Here is a 23,088-nt window from a genome sequence, read left to right as displayed (position 1 = left end):
CTATGAATCAGAGACCGACAATGAAGAATGCTTCACTTGAACGATTTGTCGAACACAATCAATGCAGTAAGGATTGATGCAAGAAACAGAACAACACAATGAGTTTACGTGGTTCGGCTCTTTCGAACCTACGTCCACGGGAGAATCACGAATCACTTTTATTTCACTCCACTGAATTACAAATACAAAGAATGAAATCAAACTCTCAAGCAAGAAGTTATACACTCTAGAATTACTTGGCTCATCTCTCTATGAACTCTCGGATCAAAGAACATTTATGATCTCTCTAATTCCTCACAAAGATAATGTATCTCTCTTCTCTGATGTGTTGATACAATTATGAGCTAATAAACGCAGCTCTAACTCCCTTTTAATCAACTCGGTTCTGATGTGTTGATACAGTTATGAGCTAATAGACGCAGCTCTAACTCCCTTTTAATCAGCTCAACCGAGCTCTTTCCTTTAACCGAAAGTAGCCGTTGCAACTGATATATGAAATCCATTCCTCTAATTTTTGCAAAACAATCCCTGGTCTTCTTTGAGTCTTCATTTAAGTATCCCCTCTTAACATAGACCATAGTTGTGAATTCATTCCATGCATTATAAAAACATTATAGTTCTATAAAAGTGTTAAACGAAGATTTATATGGTGAAAATGAGAGCAAATCTTATGGTTGGATGAGAGCACAACTTTTTGGCAAGAAGAAACAGTTTGATAGTTTTATTTATTCATGAGTAATACTAATACTGCTAATTATTTCAGTATAAATAGGTAGGTATGATTTAAATTATTTGCGTTTATTTGGCTTATTTCATACAAGTGCATAAAATTTTAATATTTACAGAATAAGAGCACCGAAATTGCAAAACTTTATAAATAAAGGACCATAAACTAAATTTAGCATCAATTTACACGTGTTAACGACCACCTTCTTCATCTTCATATAAATATTTTGAATAACTCTGCCGCGCTTGCTTCATCGCCGAAGATAGCCCCATCCTCAAACGAATTGTTACTGGTGAAAACAGTGCGACCAATTTATTATTTCGACGATTTCGATCAGAAATACAATTTATTAGAGGTATGTATTAGTGTTTTATGAATAAAAAATCTAGGGCTTGTTCATGCTTATCAATGCCATAAAAATTTTTAGTTCGCTTCGATGTCGAGATGTGCTTGTTTTAGCAATTTAGTACCCGAAAATATTAAGGTAGATGATTGGACTCGCCGTATTGATTTTAGGATTAGGTTAAATTTAAAACTATTTGTCCACCTGAGACTTTCTTTATCTCTCTAATTCCTCATTATTCTTAAATTTCCGGCGAAACTCACCAATCTACCTCTACTAGCTCCGCCTCAGCCCACTATTCTTCCTTTTTGTCGGCCGACCGACCAGCACTTCATCCCCTGCCGCTGCCTCCGTGGACTAGTGCTTAGCTACATCAAGGAGCTTTAATTCTATTTGGCAGATTACACAACAAATGAATACTTCGTCTTGCGTAGTAGATAAATAGTGACACTGCATTGGCAAGAAAGCAGCCAAAACATGGCTGCACTTGTCGTTTAATGAAGAGATGTTCTTGCTAATATGTTGTTTGTGGTGAAACTTTCAACACTTTTGCTTGGGTGATTGGGTCTGAGTTTTTTTGATAAGTTTCTGGTAATTGCTACCCAGCAAGCAGGTCAAGGGAATGCTCTTTTGGGCATATATATTTTAGATTTATATGCTTCTACCTTGAAAGTTCTATGGTTTATTGAATGATTGTTTTACCCGTGATAGGTGGTAAGGTTTCAATGGCGGACTTAGAGAAATTGCTCCTTGAGGCAGCAGGAAGAACAAATACTCCTGCGAGGAACCGACATTCATCTCCACCATCAAGGCAGAGGCGGAAAGGCTCATATTCTGATGACGGAAGTGACTCCAAAAATGATGATTCTGATGGTGATCGTGGTTATTCGAGTAGAAAGCCATCAGGCTCACAGGTGCCTCTAAAGAAGAGGTTGGAAGCTGCAGATAGAGATGATGACCGTAGTAGTCAAGGTGATGAGGAAGATGATTATGATCATAATCATAATCATGACAGTGACAATGATTCTGTTGGGAGTGATTTATACAAGGATGAAGATGACAGGGAAAAACTATCAAAGCTTACAGAGCTTGAACGAGAAATGATACTAGAAGCCCGTGCAACCAAGAGAAGCGACCGAGATTTGACTGAGAAGCTGAAAAAAAGGAAAGGCCAAGACAGACAAGGAAGCCCCCCTAAAGCGCCTACACGCAGCATGCGCTCAAAGGCTGAAAGGGCAGGTGCATTGGATGAATTGGTCAAACGAAGAAGAGAATCAGTTAAAGGGTCTGGCAGCCGATACTCACCTGTGAAGAGAAGATCTTTAGCTGCTGCGACCTTGAGTAGCCCTAGCAGGAGTGAGAGTGGATCTCACTCTGATGAGGGAGATTCGACAGGTGATGGTGGATTGGATGATAGTGACGACGACAAGATTTCATCGGAGTCAAAGGTGCCAACATTTGAAGACATCAGGGAAGTCACAATTCGCAGGTCGAAACTAGAAAAGTGGTTCATGGAGCCCTTCTTTGATGAACTGATTGTTGGGTGTTTCGTGCGAGTTGGAATTGGAAAGTCAAGGACTGGTCCTATCTACAGGCTTTGTGTTGTTCGGAATGTTGATGCTACAGACCCTGATCGACAGTATAAGTTTGACAATAAGACAACACACAAGTACTTGAATGTGGTTTGGGGTAACGAGAGCTCTGCTGCTAGGTGGCAGATGGCAATGATTTCCGATTCTCCTCCTCAAAAAGAGGAGTTTGATCAGTGGGTTAGGGAGGTTGAGCGCAGTGGTGGTCACATGCCTACAAAACAGGACGTTTTGGATAAGAAGGATGCTATCCAGAAAACAAATTCATTTATTTACTCTGCAGCCACTGTAAAGCAGATGTTGCAGGAGAAAAAGTCAGCCACTTGGAGGCCACTAAATGTTGCAGCAGAGAAAGATCGACTCAGGAGATCTTTGGAAGTAGCCAAGGAGAACGATGATGAGATAGAGGTGGATAGGATAAAGGCGAGGCTAAAAGAATTGGAGGCAAGTCGCCAGGTCCAGGTGAAAGATTCAAAGGCAATTAAGCTGGCAGAAATGAACAGGAAGAACAGGGTGGAGAATTTCAAAAATGCATCTGGGCTGAAGCCAATTAACAGTGGCTTGAGAGCTGGAGAGGCTGGATATGATCCCTTTTCCAGAAGATGGACTAGGTCAAGGAATTATTATGTGGCAAACACCAATGGAGGGGAAGCTGCTGGTGTGCCAAATGATGATGCGGTTGCTAATATGCGTAGTGATAGTGGCATGGGAGTAGGTGGTCCAGCATTTGCTGAGATGGGAATGGAAGCTACTGCTGCGGCCCTCGAAGCAGCAGCTGATGCTGGCAAATTAGTTGATACAAGAGCTCCAGTTGATCAAGGGACTGAATCGTACATGCTACATAACTTTGAATTGCCCATATCTCTAGCCGTGCTTCAGAAATTTGGTGGCCATCAGGGAGCCCAAGCTGGATATATGGCTAGAAAACAGATGATCGAAGCTACTCTTGGGGTAAGTGTGCCTGATAATGATGGGAGGAGACATGCACTCACCTTGACGGTCAGCGACTATAAGAGACGGAGGGGTCTGCTCTGAATCTGCGGTTTAGCTCCTTGGTGGCTGTTTTGCCCCTCTCTCTCTGGCCGTTCTCACTCTTGAACTGGTTATGTAATCATACTGTTGGGTAGAAATGAAACCTATAAACTTTGTTTCCCTAATTTAAGACGCTCAGAAGCTGTGTTCGGTACCCTTCCTTGCCCTGCGCTAGCTAGGTAAATTGTTGCTCTCTTGTTACTTGTTCCCTACTAATTCATTTTAGGGTAGGCTATTGATAATTTGATATGTGCTCAGCGACTTTCTGTTCGGACATTTTAATCCAAATTTTGACCATGATATAAGTTATCAGGTTATACTGCATTAGTATGAGACTGCTTCTTAGATGAAAGCAGATTGTTAGCGCCACAGTTTTACATAGATTGTAAGAAGACATGGTTGCTCAATATACCTTCATTGCTTTTACTTTGCCTTTTGCCTACCAGTGCAAAGCTTCTTGCTGATTATTCATATGGTTGTCATCGTGTATGAAGAATTGTCAACTGGACTGAGCTACTCTATGCTTGTGTGTGTCCACCACAAGGTAGGCTTGAGTCTCAACCACCCGGCTAAGCCTGTGATTTTATCGAACTTGGCCTGGCCTAGGTGTTTGATCTTGTATAGGCTTGAGTCTTGACCTGGGCCTGGTCTAGGTTTATGTTGGCTCGACCTAGAACCATCCATGGATTTGGTCATCTGAGTATTATTAGCAAGCTTGATTGGGCTGGGTCTGAGGTGAGCCAATGAAAGCTGTAATTTTCTCTAGTTTAATCTTTTCCGTACATTTATTTGCATTTACACTCAAATATTTTAGTAAAATAACCTAATTTTTATTTGCATTTATAGCCATACTAAACAAACCAATGGTTCTCTTTGATAACTATGTGAAGAAGAGATTTTAAGTTAGGAATTGATACATTTTATGATGCCTACAGCTATTAGTGTATTTATGAACTGATATATTTTTATTCTAATTTTAAGAAGAGTTTTAAAATGGATCATCTCCCAGAAACAAATACTAGTATTGAATGATATAAAATTAAGAGTATGTCCGCATGCAGTAAAAGTTGAAAGTACAAACTTTTAAATTTATAGATTAAAGTTATGTTTTCATGTAGTACTTAGTAATTAGCTACTCATTTCTTAAGTTTATAAATTACAGGTTTTTAATAGAGAGGTCTAGAATCCAATTTCAGCACTCCTTCCTTTCCCCAAACTAAAAACTATTGTTACTATTGGTTTGTTTCACTAAGTTTTTAACATTTTACAGTTTTGTCCTCGGCAAAAAGTCTACAACAATTGTTGGATGTCAACAACGGCCTTAATTGTGAATTGTGATACATAAGAGCATCCACACCTCCCGATGCATCGGACGGGTTATCGCCCGCCACTATAGCCATGAGGACGATATCCAATGCATCGTCCGCGCCCTATACATCGTCCGCGGACGATGTCGTCGGAACACGCATCAGGCGTGCTATCGTCCGCCCCATTGCTGGCGACGCGGACGATAGCACGCCCGATGCAACGCGTTTTCCTTTTTTTTCGAATTTCTTATCTATTTAAACCTCATTTCTCATTCCATTTTCCACACCAAATTTTCTATCTCGTCTCACTTTCCCCACACACCAATATTTCTCTCTCAATCTTTCTCACTAAAAAAATGAGACCCGCAACGACTGGAGTACCTCGGAGGGCATTACTCGGGCCTTATTCGATTGCATTTATGAGGCTGCGGCGGAATGCTTGGCCGAAATGGAGCGCCAGCGTGAAGCGGCGGAGCAGATCCCGAGGCCCCGAGGCCGATTCGACGTCGGACATTTGTCCGCCGTTAGCACGACGTAGCTCACCAACGTCTGTTCGCAGACTATTTTGCCGAGGAACCACGGTGGGGCCCGACGGTTTTCACCGCCGTTTTAGAATGCGGCGAGATCTTTTTCTCAGCATTGTCCAAACGTTGGAGGCACGTGATGAATACTTCCAGTATCGGGAAGATGGCATCGGCAGACCCGGACTTACGCCGTTGCAGAAGTGCACAGTTGCGCTCCGGCAGTTGGCCTACGACACCACGACGGACATGTTCGACGAGTACCTTCAAGTCGGGAAGACAACTGGCCGCGAGTGCCTGAAGAATTTTTGTAGGGGAGTTGTGGAGGCTTATAGCAACACATATTTGCGAAAGCCGACTGCTGCGGATTGCCAGACCCTGATGAAGATGCACGATACGGCGCACGGCTTTCCTAGAATGCTAGGGAGCATAGATTGTATGCACTGGGAGTGGAAGAATTGCCCAACGGCGTGGAGAAGCCAATTTACTAGTGGATACAAGGGCTGTCACCGGACAATGATCCTCGAAGCCGTCGCTGACCATCGGCTCTGGATCTGACATGCTTACTTCGGTGTAGCGGGGTTGAACAACGACATCAACGTCCTCAACTCATCCAACCTCTTCACCGAGCAATGCAATAGCAACAGCCTGACCATTGAGTTTACTGCCAACGGACGCCAATATCATATGGGGTACTACTTGGCCGATGGCATATACCCAAGGTGGTCTGTTTTTGTAAAGACGATCAGCTGCCCAATGGGTGATAAGAGAGTTTTATTTGTGCAAAAGCAGGAGGCTGCGCAGAAGGATGTGGAGCGGGCATTTGGTGTGCTACAAGCGCGGTGGGCAATAGTGAAAGGTCCGGCGCGTTTCTGGTACAAGGACGTCATCGCTGATATCATGTATGCGTGCATCATCTTGCATAACATGATAGTCGAACACGAAGGTGGAAGCGTCACTGATTGGGGCGATGATGAAGCTGGATCTAGCTCCAGCACGGCGACCCCGCCCCACGTTCGAGGATTATCGATGGGCTCAATGAGGTTCTATCTAGACAGACCTCAATGCGCAACCAACAAGACTATGCTCAGCTCATGAACGATATGATTGAAGAAGTTTGGGACCGTAACCGCCATTGAGAATTTGTAGTTTTTTTTATTTCATACTGTAATGTTTGAATTTTTAATGAAATGAAGTTTTTTTTTCAATTTTTATAGTGTTTTAATATTTAAATAAAATACTTAGGGCGGACTATATAGGGCGGCTAATAAAGCATCCCACTATAGGTGAATGAGTAGGAGGATAAAATGCTGATATGGTAGAGCATCAGACGCCTTATAGTCCGCCCTATACGGCGCCTATCGTGGATGGTCTAAGAGCACCCGCAACGCGTGCCGCCGGCGTTCCGCGTGCCGTTCCGCCGGAACGGTTTCGCCGCGGAACGCGTTGCGGCGCACCATTCCGCTCCCATTCCGTTCCCATTCCGTGTCGGGTGCCGACGGCACGTAACGCGGCACGGCTTGTGCCGCCACGCGCTGGGGCGACGTGGCGCTCCCCGCTTCGTGCGTGCTTCCCACTCGCCGGCCCGCGAGTGGGACACGTCAGCGATGACGCAATAATTAAATTTTTTAAAAAAAATTGATTTTTAAAAAAAAAATTTTAACGGTAATATTACCGTTTTTAAAACTTTTTTTAATTTTTTTTTATTTTTATTTTCTTATTCTAAAAATACACCTAATTTATTTTTTAATGTTGTGTGTTTTTTAATAAAGTGTGTTTGTTTTTTATTAAAATGTGTTTATTTAAATTGAATTGGGTTGGAAATAAAAAAAAATGAAATTGAATGAATAGTAATTTAAGGAACGGTTAAGAAACGGAGGGTTGCAGGTTCCGTTCCTTAGTTAAGGAATGGAGTAAAAAAGTACAGTGAGGCCCTCAAATAGTGATTTAAGGAACGGTATAGGAACAGCGTTGTAGATGACCCGTGATGGAATAAAATCCCATTTCATTTCCCTCAAAAGCATGGATAAAATCCAGCACAAGTTTGCACAAGTCAACGGTCTGAAGATCCACGCGGCGGAGATCGGCGGTGAGTCGTCTCCGGCGGTGGTGCTCTTGCACGGTTTCCCGGAAATATGGTACTCGTGGCGTCACCAGATGATCGCGGTGGCGGAGGCCGGGTTCAGAGCCATTGCTCCGGATTACAGAGGGTACGGGCTATCCGACCCGCCACCCGAACCCGACAAAGCCTCCTTCAAGGACCTCGTGGCGGACCTTCTCTCGCTTCTTGACGCTCTTGCTATCCAAAAGGTTCGCTTTCACCTTCTTTTTTCCCCTTTTATAATTTAATTAATAAACTGGCCACTGACTTTTTCTCATTTTGTTAATAACCTTTCTAGAAATTTGGTATGTGAACTTTGGGCCTTAAAACTGTGTGCGCGACTTGTTCTGTCTTTTCAATCTTTTTCTTTAAGATAGTTGAGAAATTGAAAATGATTCCTGAGAAATCATAGAAATGTAGTGTTTATGTAGTATACAAAATAAGCATTGATAAATCATATACGTTTCTATAATCACAACTGGAACTTGATGACTTCCTTAATAAGTTTAAAAGCTTAAAATATAAATGTAATATTATTGAAGACGAAACAAAAGTACCAAGAATTACAAAAAATCACATAATAGAAATATCAATACAGCAATTAAAATGTATAGCTTGCAATAGAATTTAATGAAGGTGTGGAAATAACACAAAACATGTACTAAAACACCAATAAAAGTTTGAAAGACTACTGGAAAACCATTGAAACCATGCCAAAATTCAGAGAAAACTTTAATAGCTTATTAATAGTACTACAAATTGTAGGGATGGAAACAAAGAGATATGTGAATAAAACAGAATGCTGATACGATATCAGAGAACATAGTTTGAATTTATGTTTATGAGCTGAAATAAAGAGGTGGTTTGATAGTTTCCATGTTTGACAGTATTAATCTTTTTATGCAATATGTTGGTTCAGGAATTTGTGATCGGCAAGCATTTTGGAGCCGTAGTTGCTTGCTTATTTGCACGCTTTCACCCTCAAAGAGTCTGTGGAGTTATTACCATGGGTGTACCCTACCTGCCTATCAGTACTCCCATCTCATCTACGGGCCCTGACCATCTTCCCGAAGGTTTCTATGCCGCGAGATGGCAGGTAAATATGCATTGTCTTCATTCTTTAGTTTCCCGAATATATGATATGACGACTAGAGCTCAACTCACTTTGTCCATCTCAGAAACCTGGACGAGCCGAGGCTGATTTTGGCCACTTTGATAACAAAACAGTGGTGCGCAACGTCTACATTCTCTTCTCACTCAGTGAGATACCAATCGCGCATGAAAACCCAGAGATAATGGGACCTTGTGGATTCCTCCACTCCTTTACCACCTTGGTTCTCTAAAGAAGATCTTGCAAACTATGGCTCTCTCTACGAAAACTCTGGCTTCCAAACTGCTCTCAAAGTCCCATATCGGTAAACAAGCCGCGTAAAATGATAAATATATCAATCTTGCCCCAACAAAAACTAATAAAACTAGTATGAATCTTATGATGTTTCTTGGCTAACTTGAATGAATATATATATAGGTCTATGTCTGAAACTTACAATATCACAAATGAGAAAGTTGAGGTCCCAGCATTGCTTATCATGGGTGAGAAGGACTATACCCAGAAGATCCCTGGCATGGAGGACTATATAAAGAGCGACCAAGTGAAGGCATTTGTTCCGAAGGTGGAGACGGTGTTTGTGCCGGAAGGAAGTCATTTTGTGCAGGAACAGTTCCCTCACCAAGTGAATCACCTTATCCTCAACTTTCTACAAATAACTAATGTTTGAAGGCTACACTTCTGTCCGCACGTTTCTGTTGTTTCTATTGTAATAATAGTTGTCTCACTGTTTGATCATGTATGATAAGTGTGAAATGTGTATCTTCAACTCTTTCCCAAAGGCACCGCACCAAATTTCACTATTTTTTCACAAAATAAAGGAGGTGAGGGTTCTTAAGACCATCTTTAATTGTACAAATAAAACAATGGAACTCCTAAACAACCCCATTATTTTATTTTTGAGTAAAAAATACTCCCTCCATTCACCAATACAAGGTGAATTTTGATCCGGCACGAGTTTTTCTTAAAGATGGTAATCGAGAGAGGCATTGTATGGAAGATACAACATGGTTGTAAAGTTGTAGAGAGTAGGAATATTTGGATTGTATTTCTTTGTTATGTTTTTCGGATGTTACAGCAGCCCCATTTATAGGGCAATACAATCATGGGGTACACCCCCCTTCATTCTAGGAACTACCCAATATTAATTATTCTCCTAGGAAATGTACTAGTATTAATTGATACAACAATTACCAATTAGTTGGTAAATGCTACTAGCTGTTAGGCATTCTTTGACACTCCCCCTCAAGTTGAGCAATGGTATCTCCAATGTTCAACTTGGCTAGAATTTCTTTGAAGCTTCTTGGATTCACGGCTTCAGTTAAAATATCTGCCAGCTGCTCTTCAGATCGAACAAATGGGAACTCAATAATTCCTCCTTCAAGTTTTTCTTTGATAAAGTGGCGATTGACCTCAACATGCTTGGTTCTGTCATGTTGTACTGGATTTTCTGATATGTTGATTGCTGCTTTATTATCACAGAATAGTTTGCTCTTACGGTTTGGTGAAAAATCGATCTCCGTGAGTAGCCTTCTTAGCCATATAATCTCTATGAGTCCACTCTTGATGCATCAGAACTCTACTTCAGCACTTGATAGAGCTACCACCTTTTGCTTTTTGCTTCTCCAAGTAACTAGGTTGTCTCCTACAAATGTGAAGTATCTGCCGGTTGATTTCTGTCGACTGGATTGCTTGCCCAATCGGCATCTGTATAGCCATCGATCTCAAGATCTTCTCATTTCTTTAAGAATACTCCATAGTTTGTCGTGCCCTTCAGATACCTCACAATCCTGAGGGCTGCATCCATAGTTTGAGGTTCCTGATTTCTTCAACGTCATCCCCTGTGATAATCATATCGTCAATATAAATGATGAGACATGTTACCTTATCTCCCCTTCTCTTTGTGAAGAGTGTATGGTCAGAAAGACTCTGTTTGAACCCATGCTTGATCATTGCTTGGCAAAATCTTCCAAACCATTTTCTTAGAGATTGCTTTAGTCCGTACAAAGTCTTCTTCAATCTGCACACCTGTCCTGGGTCAAATTCACCATCAAATCCTAGCGGGACTGTCATGTAGACTTCCTTGTTTTTCTCTAATTCCCCTTGAAGGAAGGCATTTGTCACATCAAATTGATGCAATGGCCAGTCTTTACAAGCGGCAACTGACAGTAATGCTCGGATCGTGTTCTGTTTGGAGCGGGACCCCAAACACCTGAATGAACCAAGGCAAAAGGGGTAAGTACTCGAGTATTATTCAACTTAAAAGAATGACGATGGCTCTTAGCCAAATGACAAGTTTTACAATCAAGAGAATTCACACCCGAGACTATCTTAGGGAACAATAACTTAAGATATCCTATGGAAGGATGCCCTAACCGAAGGTGTATGAGCCACGCCTACTTCTCAGTTGACCCGTGAGCTAGCAACGTCGTACTCTGTTGGGCCATCGCATCCACATAGTACAGTCCACTTCGTTCAGTGCCATGCCCAACTATCGTCCCCGTCTTAATATCCTGTAGCATGCAAAAACGAGGTTGCATTAGTAATTTTAATCCAAGTTCCCTTGTAGCATGACTGACAGACAGGAGCTTATGAGAAAAAGTAGGGACGAAAAGGCAGTTAGAGGGCCGGAGGGTTGTAGAAATAACAATGGTGCCCGCCCCCTCTACTTCTGCTAAATCCCCACTGGCCGTTTGGACATAGGTCTTAGTGGGTTTTGACATATCTAAGAAATCAGAGAGGTCAAAGGAGATGGTGTCGGTAGCACCACAGTCAAAGATCCATTGTTTTTCTTTATCACCAATTTTTGTGGAAGATGAGTTGGCTTAGGCTTTGAACGAGTTTTGACATGGTATAGTGGGCTAAAATTGGAAACTTTCGGCGTCATTCTGGAATTTTTCGGGTTTGCCGGGGTTAATAAGAGATTTTCTGGGAGTTGTGGGGTCTATTCAGAATTTGTTGTGGTTAATTTTGGGATTTTCTGGAGTTGGGGGTAAAAATTAGAGGCAAGTTTGGAATGGGGTTTGGGGCGGGATTTTTTAGAGTTGGGGGAGGGGGATTTTTGAATTTAGGAGAGTTGGGGGTATTTAAACAAAAAACACCCTTATTTCTCCCAACTCTAGTCGGCACCGCTGCTCTTTCTCCAACCCTCATTTCCGCCGCCTTCTCTTCCTCCTCTGCTGAGATCGCCGACGTTCCGTCGGTGGTGGCTGTCACCGGTGCCGGGTTACCTTCTGACCAAACCCCAACGACCGAAACTGAGGCGACCGCCTTTTTCTCGTTGGCTTTTTCCGTTGGATTGGCTGGTGCTCCCCGCCGTGTTGGGCTGGCCGCCGCTGCCCGCCGTGTTGTCAGTGCTGGTAGCGCGGTCCCCCACGGCTGCAGCCGCTGTTCCTCTGTGGTACGGAATTTGGGCCCCCGGTGATAGGAATGGTGACCGGAATCCTACCAATACAAACGGAGCTGCTAGGTGAAGATAAGAGAGGAGGGGAAAGAGGATTTTGCATTAATTCATAATATATGATTACAATAATGAAATAACAGCTCTTATAGATGAGCAATTGTGCTATCTAACAAACTCTTCATAACCAACTAATCTATCCCATGCGTTGTTATGTGCCATTGTGTTATTTAATCCCCTAAAGTCCACGTTTGCATGCACCCATGCACCAACTTATTTTAGCTAGCCACCTCATATGCGCTTATTTCTTCTCATTCACGTACCACTCTGCCTCCTCCATTCCGGTTCCGATTTTTCCTGTTCTTCTTCATGTCTTCCCACCAATCGGGAAATCCGTAGAGGTGGAAGAAGGTTTCTGTCGTGTGCTTCTTTCCACCGCAATGGCTGCAAGTCGGCTTGCTCTTGTCGGGATTTGTAGAGGATTTCGGTGGCGGTAGGCATGTACACGGTTCAAAAACCGTCGGTTCTGGTTCGGAACTGGCGGTTCACGGTTCAACATTTTCATGAACCAGAACCGGCCCGCCAAGGGTTCCGACGGTTCCGGTTCCGATTCAAAAAACCGTCGGTTCATGGGGCGGTTTGTAATTTTTTTTTGCATTTTCTTATTTATTTATCTATGAAATGTGCATAAATAAAATTCAAAAAATCAAGATGAAAATTGCAATTTTATTGAGATTACAAGTTACAACAATTACAAATCACAAAAAACTTGAAGTCTTAAAGAAAAAATTTAAATACAACGACACTACTAGTCTACAACGAAGCTAATTACAAAAAAAAACTTGAAGTTCTGAACAATAAATTTATAAGTATATATACTCTTAGTCGGCGAAGGAGATGTTTCTACATAATTAAATTAATGACACCTTTAGCAATTCAACCTTAAATGTTGAGTTTAGTCTAACAATCAACAATTATAGTAGAATTGTCAAAAGTTTCTCGGATTTAGCCTTATAGAGAAATCTACTTAACCGACTAGAGTATATACAAATACAATTATTTAATTGTATTTGCATATTTTTAAAGTAGACACAAATGGGAAAAAAAGAAATAAAGGAAAAAGGACTTGAGCTCAACTTAAATTTAAAATTTAAGTTAAGGTGCCTACGTATCCCCAATGCTCATTTGCATTAGGAAATCAAAGCCCACGTAGTTCTCTTAACTTACTTACTTAGTTAGCTTGGCCGGCGGTTGACGGTTAGCGGACCTGACGGCAACAGTGGAAGCCGGAACCGAAAAAATCTCCTTGGTCATTGACGCAAGTATGGGAAGATCTTTCTCGTGTGTTCCCCACCTATCGAGGACGTCGATTTGGGTGGGAGGAGTAGGACCATCATCACCAAAGAAAAAGAGTGAATCGAAATATAAATCTAACTCACTTACCATACCTGAGGTCGACCTTCCGCCAGTGCTGTAGCTGTATAGGTCGGCTAATTGGGATAGCGCGTCAGGGTCATCATAATCAGTTTGAAATGCGAAGCCAAAATTATGTTGTTGAGGAGGGGTAGGTCTTCTGACTTGGTGGGTACTGTTATACTTGGTTTCATATTTGGTGTAGAGAGCACGCAAGTTAAACTCGAAGGTTTGTTGGACAATTGACCGGTCCGGGAGGTTTATTTGAAATGTTTTGGTTAGATTTACTCCCCATTGGTCATTGCTATCCGTTTGCAATGCTTGAAGTGGACCAAGATCAATAGAACTCAAATTGATATAATAAAAATCTAAAATCCTGGAGGTACCGGCTAATTTCCATTTTGGATCCAAGACCTTTGCAATCAAAAACACCGTTGGAATCTCACTGAAATACTTAAGCCATTTCTTAATCATATAATATAAAACACACATCAATTCAGGAGAAGAGGAAGCATTTTTCATTGTAGTTTTAAAACCAAGTGATATATACAAGAAATGCTCTAAAATACGAACAACATTGCAATAATAAACACCCGATAATTCAACAGTCGCATTTTTGAAATATTTGAACGATTTAAATAAACTCACGCTATGATCCCAACAACTATGCGACAGATATAAATCAGAAACGTGATAGGTTCTAAAAAATCACACAAAGAATCTTTATGCGCCAAAGTAGAATTCAGACAATCATATGTCGAATTCCATCTATGAGACACATCCATGGTAAAATTCGTATATCTTACCTTCTTTTGATGGCAATACTTCTTCCAAGCTTTGCCAATAGGCGGTTGATAGATTAATCTAATTACAGTTCTAATAGGACTAACATGTTTTTGCCATAATTCAAGCGCATCTTGTACACATAAATTCAAAATATGACATATGCATCTTTGATGAAAATACTTACCACCAATAACCGGAGCACAAGCCGCAATCAAGTCATTAATACTTGCAGTGTTAGCAGTTGCATTATCAAAACCAACAGAAAATATCTTATTGCATAATTGAAATTCATTCAAAACTTGAATAATTAAAGAAGCAATTTCGGGTACAGTGTGTGGTGTCTCAAATTCTCTAAAACCAATCAAACGCTTGTTCAAAGTCCAACTATTGTCCACAAAGTGAACCGTAATGCCCATGTATGAATGTCTATTAAAAGAAACAGTCCATACATCTGAGCAAATGTTCACTTTGTGTCCCAAGTTGAGTAAATAACGTGATAATTCAACTTTTTTCTCCAAACATTGTCGAACGGTAGATCGTTCAACGGTCATTCGACCTACTCTTTTGATAGCTACGTCAAACCACTTAGCATAGTAACCTCAAATTTTTGTCATCATAAACATTAAAAGGAAAATGATTCATTGCAGCCCATCTAGTCAACGTCAGCAAAATTTTTAGGATCATATTTAAAAAGAGACGTACCTGACGAACCTGAGCCACCGGGTTGGATGTTTAGTTGGGTTTGGGTAGAGGCAGTGTCACATTCTACCGAATGCTTTGTCACCAAATAACGACGGAGGGTGTCATATCCCCCACCACTCGCAAATTTATAGACTTTATCACAATAGTTACAATATGCATGAAACGCCGATGTCTCTTCTTGAGAGAGCGGATCATTAGGACTTGGAATTACCACCGGGACCTTGTTGTAGTGTTTAACAAAAATATCATATTTCAATGGTTTTTTAGTGGGTGAAGGGGGAGGCATGTCCTCATTTTCGCCGGTGCTAGACGGAATACGAGAATGAGATCTATCATCATTGTTGTCCGAGTTCGATGATATAGACACGTCGTACTCGTCATCTTGTTGTTGGGAACTGATAAGGCTCATTTCATGCATGGCTCATTTCATGCATCGGTTTAAGGGTAAAATGTTTACTACTTGATCGGTTTATCGCGCAAAAACAAGTGTTAAAATGTGCAGAAATGCTACTTGACCAAGGCAACAAGGCCGAACTAATCAAGCAAGTACAAAAGGCAAAAAAGGGCCAAGAATCGGGGGAGTTGATCAAGGGGGGGCGATCAAGCAGTTAGGTGGGGACCGCTGGCTTGTAGAAGAAGAACACGTGAGGAAAAGAGCTGGATATGGCGCACCATTCTGTTATCAAGGACGACGTTCTAGAAGGGGATACGTGCCGGAATATGAGAACACAAGGACGAAGCTGTTATACGAATCTGTTACCAAAAAGCATCGTCATTCTAGAAGAACAGCATGTAGCAATCAATGAGTCGCTCACTCTTAGAATGAGCGAATATTCCCTGTCAAGATCGTTATCCAGCTGAGAGTCGAATCAAGCTTATAAATAGATGATGTGCCACCACAAGAAGGGGATCCGACACTTTACTTTCCGTCTAGTTTAGCTTAGCTTAGTTATCTAGCGTAGTTCAGCTCTTAGCTTAGTTTAGTTCCAGTTCTCTAGCTTAGCTTAGATTGCTTAGTTAAAAGGGCGACCGAAGGGAGCGCTGCAGAATACTTATTTCTGTTAGTGTTATCTTAAGTTTCCCGCTGAGATTCTTCTCAGTTTTTACCGTTTTCTTAGCTTCCGAAGTGTTAGCTTAGTTTAAATTTCACGTTGTACTCAGTTTTTAGTTTAATCAAAGTTATTTTCGTTTACATTCTCGCATTTACTTTTCTGCTGTTAACTGCAATTCACTTGAACCAGTAGTTAAAGTTCCATTGATCAAGCTAGCTAGTTAAATTCTACCTAGAGTAAAGACAATAGTTAAAAACTCCTAAGTTAAAGCGTGGCAGCAGCCAACCCCCATGTTCACTACTCACACACTCGACACACCAACTTCCCTGTTGGTCGACCCCGAACTTGTCGCTTTACTATTAAAGTTGTGCAAAATTGGGAGTTTATAAATTACTTTGGCAAGGATGAAAGAGCGAGAGCAAGACTGCAGTGATTAAGTGATAACGACAATTTGCTAACTGATCCGACCGGTTCAGTTATCATTCCATATAACTTGATCCGCATTCTAATCGAGTTTTCACCTCTTTCCAAGTCCCGCCAGGAACTACCACCGCCCCTCCCCCCACCTTGATGCATTTGAGCGAGTAGCATGGCGGTCCTATGATCTTCTTCTATCTATAAATATTATATAAGTTGAAGTTTTAATTAGGAACACAAAAAAAATTTAAAAACTCAACCTTATGAAATTATGAATTGTAAAAATAATTTTATTTTTTAGAACTTACTTGCATGCGTTCAGCCGTGGCTCGGGAAACCTCTTCCATAACTTCTCGACGACTAGGTCGCTTTGATTTTTGGGGACGACTACTTTGATCCTGGGCAATTCCTTTGCCCCAGTCACCACGTCCTTGTCCACCATGAGGAGAAGACATAATGCAAAATGAAAGTAGTATGGAATATTGAGTATTGAATAAATGGTAAATTACGAACACAACAACAAATATAGTAGTAAACAACTTGAGCAATTAGAGAGAATGGGGATAGAGAAATTGAGATTGAGAAGGAAATCCTTGTTAACATAAGAATGGGGTGAGTAAAAATGATGGGGGGAGTAGGGTATTTATAGGAGTAAAATTAGAAGAAATAATAATAATAATAATAATAATAATAAAATTCAAATTTCAAATTTCAAATTTCGGTCGGTTTACCGCCTGAACCGACGGTTTCGGACTGAACCGGCCGTTCAATCCACGGTTTCTGACGGAAACCGTCGGTTTCTGGCAGTAAACTGGCGTTTCTGACCAGTTTTCAGGCCTATACACTGCCACCTATACGCGGCCACCTGAAAAAAGCCCCGAACCGTCGGAAACTGGTGGTTCAAACCGGCGGTTTCTGACGAAAACCGCCGGTTTCTTACGTAAACCGCTAATATTTCTGCACACCTAGCCTAAAAACTACGCCCTAGCCAGAATCCTACTGTTAAAACCGGTGAACCGGCCCGCTTGAACCACCGAACCGCCATCCGGTTCCGATTTGTGAACCGGCGGTCCTGTTCGGAATGTGCATGTCTAGGTGGCGGCGGTGGTCTGCTCCGATTGATTGCTGCTAAACTAACTCCGATGTGGGTTTCTCGCGAGTCGCTTAAGGGTGACCCGTTCGTTGGCAGATTCGTGTCTCACTAACCCATATGCACTTCGCACCGTGGGTAGGTGTGCACAAACCGAACCGGCCCGGCGGTTAACCGCCGGTTCGGGCCCGCCGGTTCATGAACCGGAACCGGAACCGGAACCGGCGGTTTGAACCGTCCGGCGGGTTGCCGGTTCCAACGGGCCGGTTCAGGGTCAGGGCCTTCTTGAACCGTGAACCGGCGGTTCAAAACCGGCGGTTCGCCGGTTTGAACCGCCGGTTCAACCGAATTTAAAAAAAATATTATTTATAAAAATTGTTTTTATATTTAAAAACAATTTTAACAAATAAATGAATACTAGAAATTCATAATTGCCCATATATATTTGATGGGCTTACGAATTTATGAAACCATTCTTGGTTGTTTCTCTTTTATAGAGACATCCTAGAATGTTTTATGTTTCACTTTCGATGTGGGACAAAATCATTCTTGGTTGTTTCTCTTTTATAGAGACATCCTTGAATGTTTTATGTTTCACTTTCGATGTGGGACAAAATCATTCTTGGTTGTTTCTCTTTTATAGAGACATCCTTGAATGTTTTATGTTTCACTTTCGATGTGGGACAAAATATGTTGAAGTATTTTCTTTATAACTACATGTTTAGAGCATTCATTCATCTTTTTCCAATGTGGGATACACAACTTTCTTTTGTCTTCTACTTTCTTCATTTTTTGTGTGATGTATATAAACAAAATTATTATTCAAATATATTCTTGATTGATAAAAATAAAGAATTATTGAGAAATATGATTTGTACATAGAAAATATTTATTTGTATAATAATTATTGTTAGGTTTATACAATTTGTATAAGAATTATTCTTTTAATGTGTATAATATTATTTATTAGTTAACATATACATAAATTTATAAACATAAGCAAATCATTAATGATAAATAACTAATGAATAATAGTTTATGTAATAATATTTGTTATTAATTTATAATAATAGATGATAGAGTATTAATATAGACGAAAAATGATGGACGATCTATTATAAACTTACAAATAATGACTTTTATTCCACCTTGAAAGAAAGAGTAACACATCCAATACACTCTCCTCCAATTTAAATGCTCAAGTCCAATATTAAGTATTGATATTTTAAAAATTAAAAGGTTTAACTGTAAGTAGTGTGTATTAATTTTTATAAATAAAATATATTCATTATAAGTTGTAATTTTTAGTCTTATTCAAATTTATTATCAATAAAATTGTAATTTTTCACCTTATTGTTTGAAATTTGTTTAAGCACATTTTATACATAATAAAGACTAAAAAGACAAAAAAAAAAATACTCCATACTTAAAGTTGGATTTGATTTTTAAATGTCAATACTTGGATGAGAGTATATTGGATTTGATTTAATTTGGAAGATAGTATATTGTATTATTCTCTTTTATAGTTACACATTCTTGGATGTGTTACTCTTTCTTTCAATGTGGAATAAAAGTCATTATTTGTAAGTTTATAATAGATCGTCCATCATTTTTCGTCTATATTAATACTCTATCTTCTATTATTATAACTTAACAACAAATATTATTTCATAAACTATTATTCATTAGTTCTTTATCATTAATGATTTGCTTATGTTTATAAATTTATGTATATGTTAACTAATAAATAATATTATACATTGAAAGAATAATTCTTATACAAATTGTATAAACCTAACAATAATTATTATACAAATAAATATTTTCTATGTACAAATCATATTTCTCAATAATTCTTTATTTTTATCAATCAAGAATATATGTGAATAATAATTTTATTTATATACATCACACAAAACATGAAGAAAGTAGAAGACAAAAGAAAGTTGTGTATCCCACATTGGAAAAAGATGAATGAATGCTCTAAACATGTAGTTATAAAAGAAAATACTTCAACATATTTTGTCCCACATCGAAAGTGAAACATAAAACATTCAAGGTTGTCTCTATAAAAGAGAAACAACCAAGAATGATTTTGTCCCACATCGAAAGTGAAACATAAAACATTCAAGGATGTCTCTATAAAAGAGAAACAACCAAGAATGATTTTATCCCACATCAAAAGTGAAACATAAAACATTCTAGGATGTCTCTATAAAAGAGAAACAACCAAGAATGGTTTCATAAATTCGTAAGCCCATCAAATATATATGGGCAATTATGAATTTCTAGTATTCATTTATTTGTAAAAATTGTTTTTAAATATAAAAATCAATTTTTATAAATAATTTTTTTTTAATTTCGGTTGAACCGCCGGTTCATGAATCGGAACCGGCGGTTCAGGCAAAAAACCGGCGGTTTTGAACCGCCTCATGAACCGCCGGTTTTTTGAACCTGAACCGGAACCGCCGGGAGCTAGGCGGGCCGGTTCAGGTTCAAGCATTTCTTGAACCTTGAACCGCCGGTTCATGAACCGGAACCGGCGGTTCATGACCCTTGTGCATGCCTAACCGTGGGTAACATATCTTTGTTCAAGATTTCTCTTTTAATTGTGTCGTACCTGTCGTCAAGAGCCCATAGGAATTGGTATAACCTATGCCTCTGGGTAATCTTGTTGTACTTTTCGATGGTTGAAAGGGTATCCATTGGGTTTGGATCCCTTTCATCTATAGTCATCCAGAGGTCTTGGAACTTATTCCACAGACTTTCAAGGCTCATGCTTCCATGTTTCATGTTGTAGGCTTGTCGGTGTAAATCTGAAACGTTGAAGGGGTCAGTCCCGCTTCCATATGTGATGGCTAGACCTTCCCACAGGTCTCGAGCTGTCGCATATTGTGAGACTTTGTTGACGAGGTTGGCCCTCTGCTCCCATTTTGCATACCCGGGATCACTAGTTGGAGGGGGGTCCGTAACTCCATTGATGTGAGACGACAGACCCTTTCCTCCAATTGCCCGTTTCATCAGAGTTGTCCAGACGGAGTAGTTGTCTCCGTTGAGTTTGCTTTGCACATGTACCTCACCCAGTGATTCTGGTTGGTTTGAAGGTGGAGGTGGCGGCTGTTCTAGGGATTTCGGTTGAAAATTGATTTGTTTAAGGAATTCTGCCAATTGGGCAGCGAATTCCCTTGGGAAATTCTGAAGGGGTTGGCAGCGGAAGCGTGTGATTCTAACGTATCTTATAATACTGATCTATTTAGAAGATTATTTAGATAAATTCTATTCGCGTAATTATCACATGTATCATGTTCATAACTTGAATTTTAAACATGCTTTAGCACAAACAATTCCTAAAACATGCTTACTACGGAGTTAGCCAATTTACCTTTGTTGATTCACTTGAGAATCAAAGATGGCCTGCGTGTTGTCTACGTGAAGATCTTGAGAACTCGACCTCGGATCTTCTGACTGGTGTCCCGGACTGTAGACTGATATTTGTGTGCGCAAATCTCACCAGTGTACTAGGACTTAAATAACGAAGACAGAAACCTGCTCACGGAAGGAGAGCAATTTTTTATTCTCTCTCTAGATGGAGAGGGACAAAAATTATGATTATGAAAAGTGTATTTTCTGTCTCCTTTATTCTCCTATTTATATTAAGTCACATATTGGGCCCAGTCAGGGATCTAAGGAAGAATTTGGACATGGCCTCACCCAATTAGCTTTTTACTAATTAAATTGAACCCCCAATTTAATACAAGCTTATATTGGAATATTACAAGCAGCCACTACAGAAGTAATATTGCACTGTCTTTTCAAATCCGAAATTACAAGTATTCCGGGTTTCCTTTTGTGTGTGTAATTCATTTCTCGTGCTTAAGATAGAAACATCCATTAATTAATCAATGTCTGCTATGGACTTAATTAATTAACATATTTTAATCTCCAAGAGTGGACTTAGCAAGAAACTCTTATTTATTATTCATAGAGTAATCAAACTCCAACTAGCTAGGTTCCGAATAATAAAACCTTGTTTCGAGCTCCTCTTGTGGATGTTTTCAAACGAGACTCTCCTCGCACGCGATTCAACATAATAGCAATCCTAGCACCACCAGATAATGATCACCACTACCCAATATACCTGGATCGTTGGGTGACGAAAAACCCGCACCTTTGGTAAGTCAAAGTAGTAGATACTCAATATCGTATGCTCAATGCTAACGTACATTGATTAAGAAATGAATTATCAAGACCTCGTCTTTCAGTAGATAGCATAAAGACTCGTCCTGCTATTAGATTCATTCAGTGCTATACCACACCAACGTCATCTTATTTCAATATGGCTTAGAAATAATCAGACTGACATTGCAACCTTTCACGATAGGTAGTCTAGGCCTATCTAGGTTGTGAAATTATTATTTTTCTTTGTTCAGGACTGACCACGTACCTTAAATTGAGTGCAGCCCACAACCGGTCTACTAAACAAAGACTTAGACTTTGTTATGTTCGCTTATACATTTAAATATGCAATAAACATCCATTAAATGTAAATCATAACAACATCATGACAAAAATAATATGTTGCATTCATTGGAAAATAATAATTAGAGTTTTACAGTATTCAATCACTCGAAAATGTGATTTCTAGTATACAAACCATAACTAATTCACCAAAGGTTGGTTGGTGTTTGTAGCTTTTGAGTCAGATTCTGACAAGGCTGATTTTCTGTTTTTGCAGGTTTACAAATGACCGGGAAAGGTATATCCGGGATGGTGATGAGATTTTTCTGAGTCTCACACCATTATAACCTGCTCTGATACCATCTTAAAGATGATAATCGAGAGAGGCATTGTATGGAAGATACAATATGGTGGCAAAATTGTAGAGAGTAGGAATATTTGGATTGTATTTCTTTGTTATGTTTTTCGGATGTTACAGCAGCCCCATTTATAGGGCAATACAATCATGGGGTACACCCCCCTTCATTCTAGGAACTACCCAGTATTAATTATTCTCCTAGGAAATGTACTAGTATTAATTGATACAACAATTACCAATTAGTTGGTAAATGCTACTAGTCGTTAGGAATTATTTGACAGTTTTAAGAAAAGTAGTACAAAATTAGTTGAAAATGTTAATGAAATGTAGGTTCTATTTTATATATTAGTTTTATAATAAAATGTATGTGGGATAAAATTAGTGGAATGTAAGATCTTTTACGAAAAGTAGTACTAAAAAGCAAATGAGAAGATTATTGGTGGACTAAAGGAGTACCTATATAAAGATTTACACTAAAACAAAATCAAAAAACTTTTTTAAAATTTTGTAAGTAAAAAATGTAATATAATATAGAGAATATTCTTTTTAAGTTTGATTTTAACATAAATAGTTGAAGTAAAATCGTTTATGGTGGGACGGAGGGAGTACTAACCATACACGTCATTCTAAAAATTCTTCTAAATGTGGATCCACAATCCACTAATACTACTACTTCCACAACTT

At 39.7% G+C, this 23,088-nt stretch overlaps 1 protein-coding gene and 1 pseudogene across 2 annotated transcripts; both read left to right on the top strand.

Moving 5' to 3' along the window:
* The first annotated feature begins 967 nt into the window (after positions 1 to 967).
* On the top strand, positions 968 to 4,349 carry LOC121746160 (protein RTF1 homolog). 2 transcript variants are annotated; one of them, XR_006038907.1, is made up of 3 exons: positions 968 to 1,082; positions 1,782 to 3,870; positions 4,186 to 4,349. XR_006038907.1 is itself a non-coding variant. In XM_042140068.1 (2 exons), exon 2 carries the CDS (start codon positions 1,796 to 1,798, stop codon positions 3,692 to 3,694), a length of 1,899 nt encoding a protein of 632 aa, XP_041996002.1. In that variant the 5' UTR covers positions 968 to 1,082; positions 1,782 to 1,795; the 3' UTR covers positions 3,695 to 4,137. The 2 variants fall into 2 exon arrangements, 1 of the variants encoding a protein (XP_041996002.1); XM_042140068.1 differs by lacking the exon at positions 4,186 to 4,349 and having other exon boundaries at positions 1,782 to 4,137.
* Positions 4,350 to 7,399: 3,050 nt separating this feature from the next.
* On the top strand, positions 7,400 to 9,466 carry LOC121743567 (annotated as a pseudogene).
* Positions 9,467 to 23,088: the final 13,622 nt, after the last annotated feature.

The sequence above is a fragment of the Salvia splendens genome, chromosome 8, assembly GCF_004379255.2.
Source record: "Salvia splendens isolate huo1 chromosome 8, SspV2, whole genome shotgun sequence".
Classification (NCBI taxonomy): Eukaryota; Viridiplantae; Streptophyta; class Magnoliopsida; order Lamiales; family Lamiaceae; genus Salvia; species Salvia splendens.
This window is presented reverse-complemented; position numbering and strand designations above follow the sequence as displayed.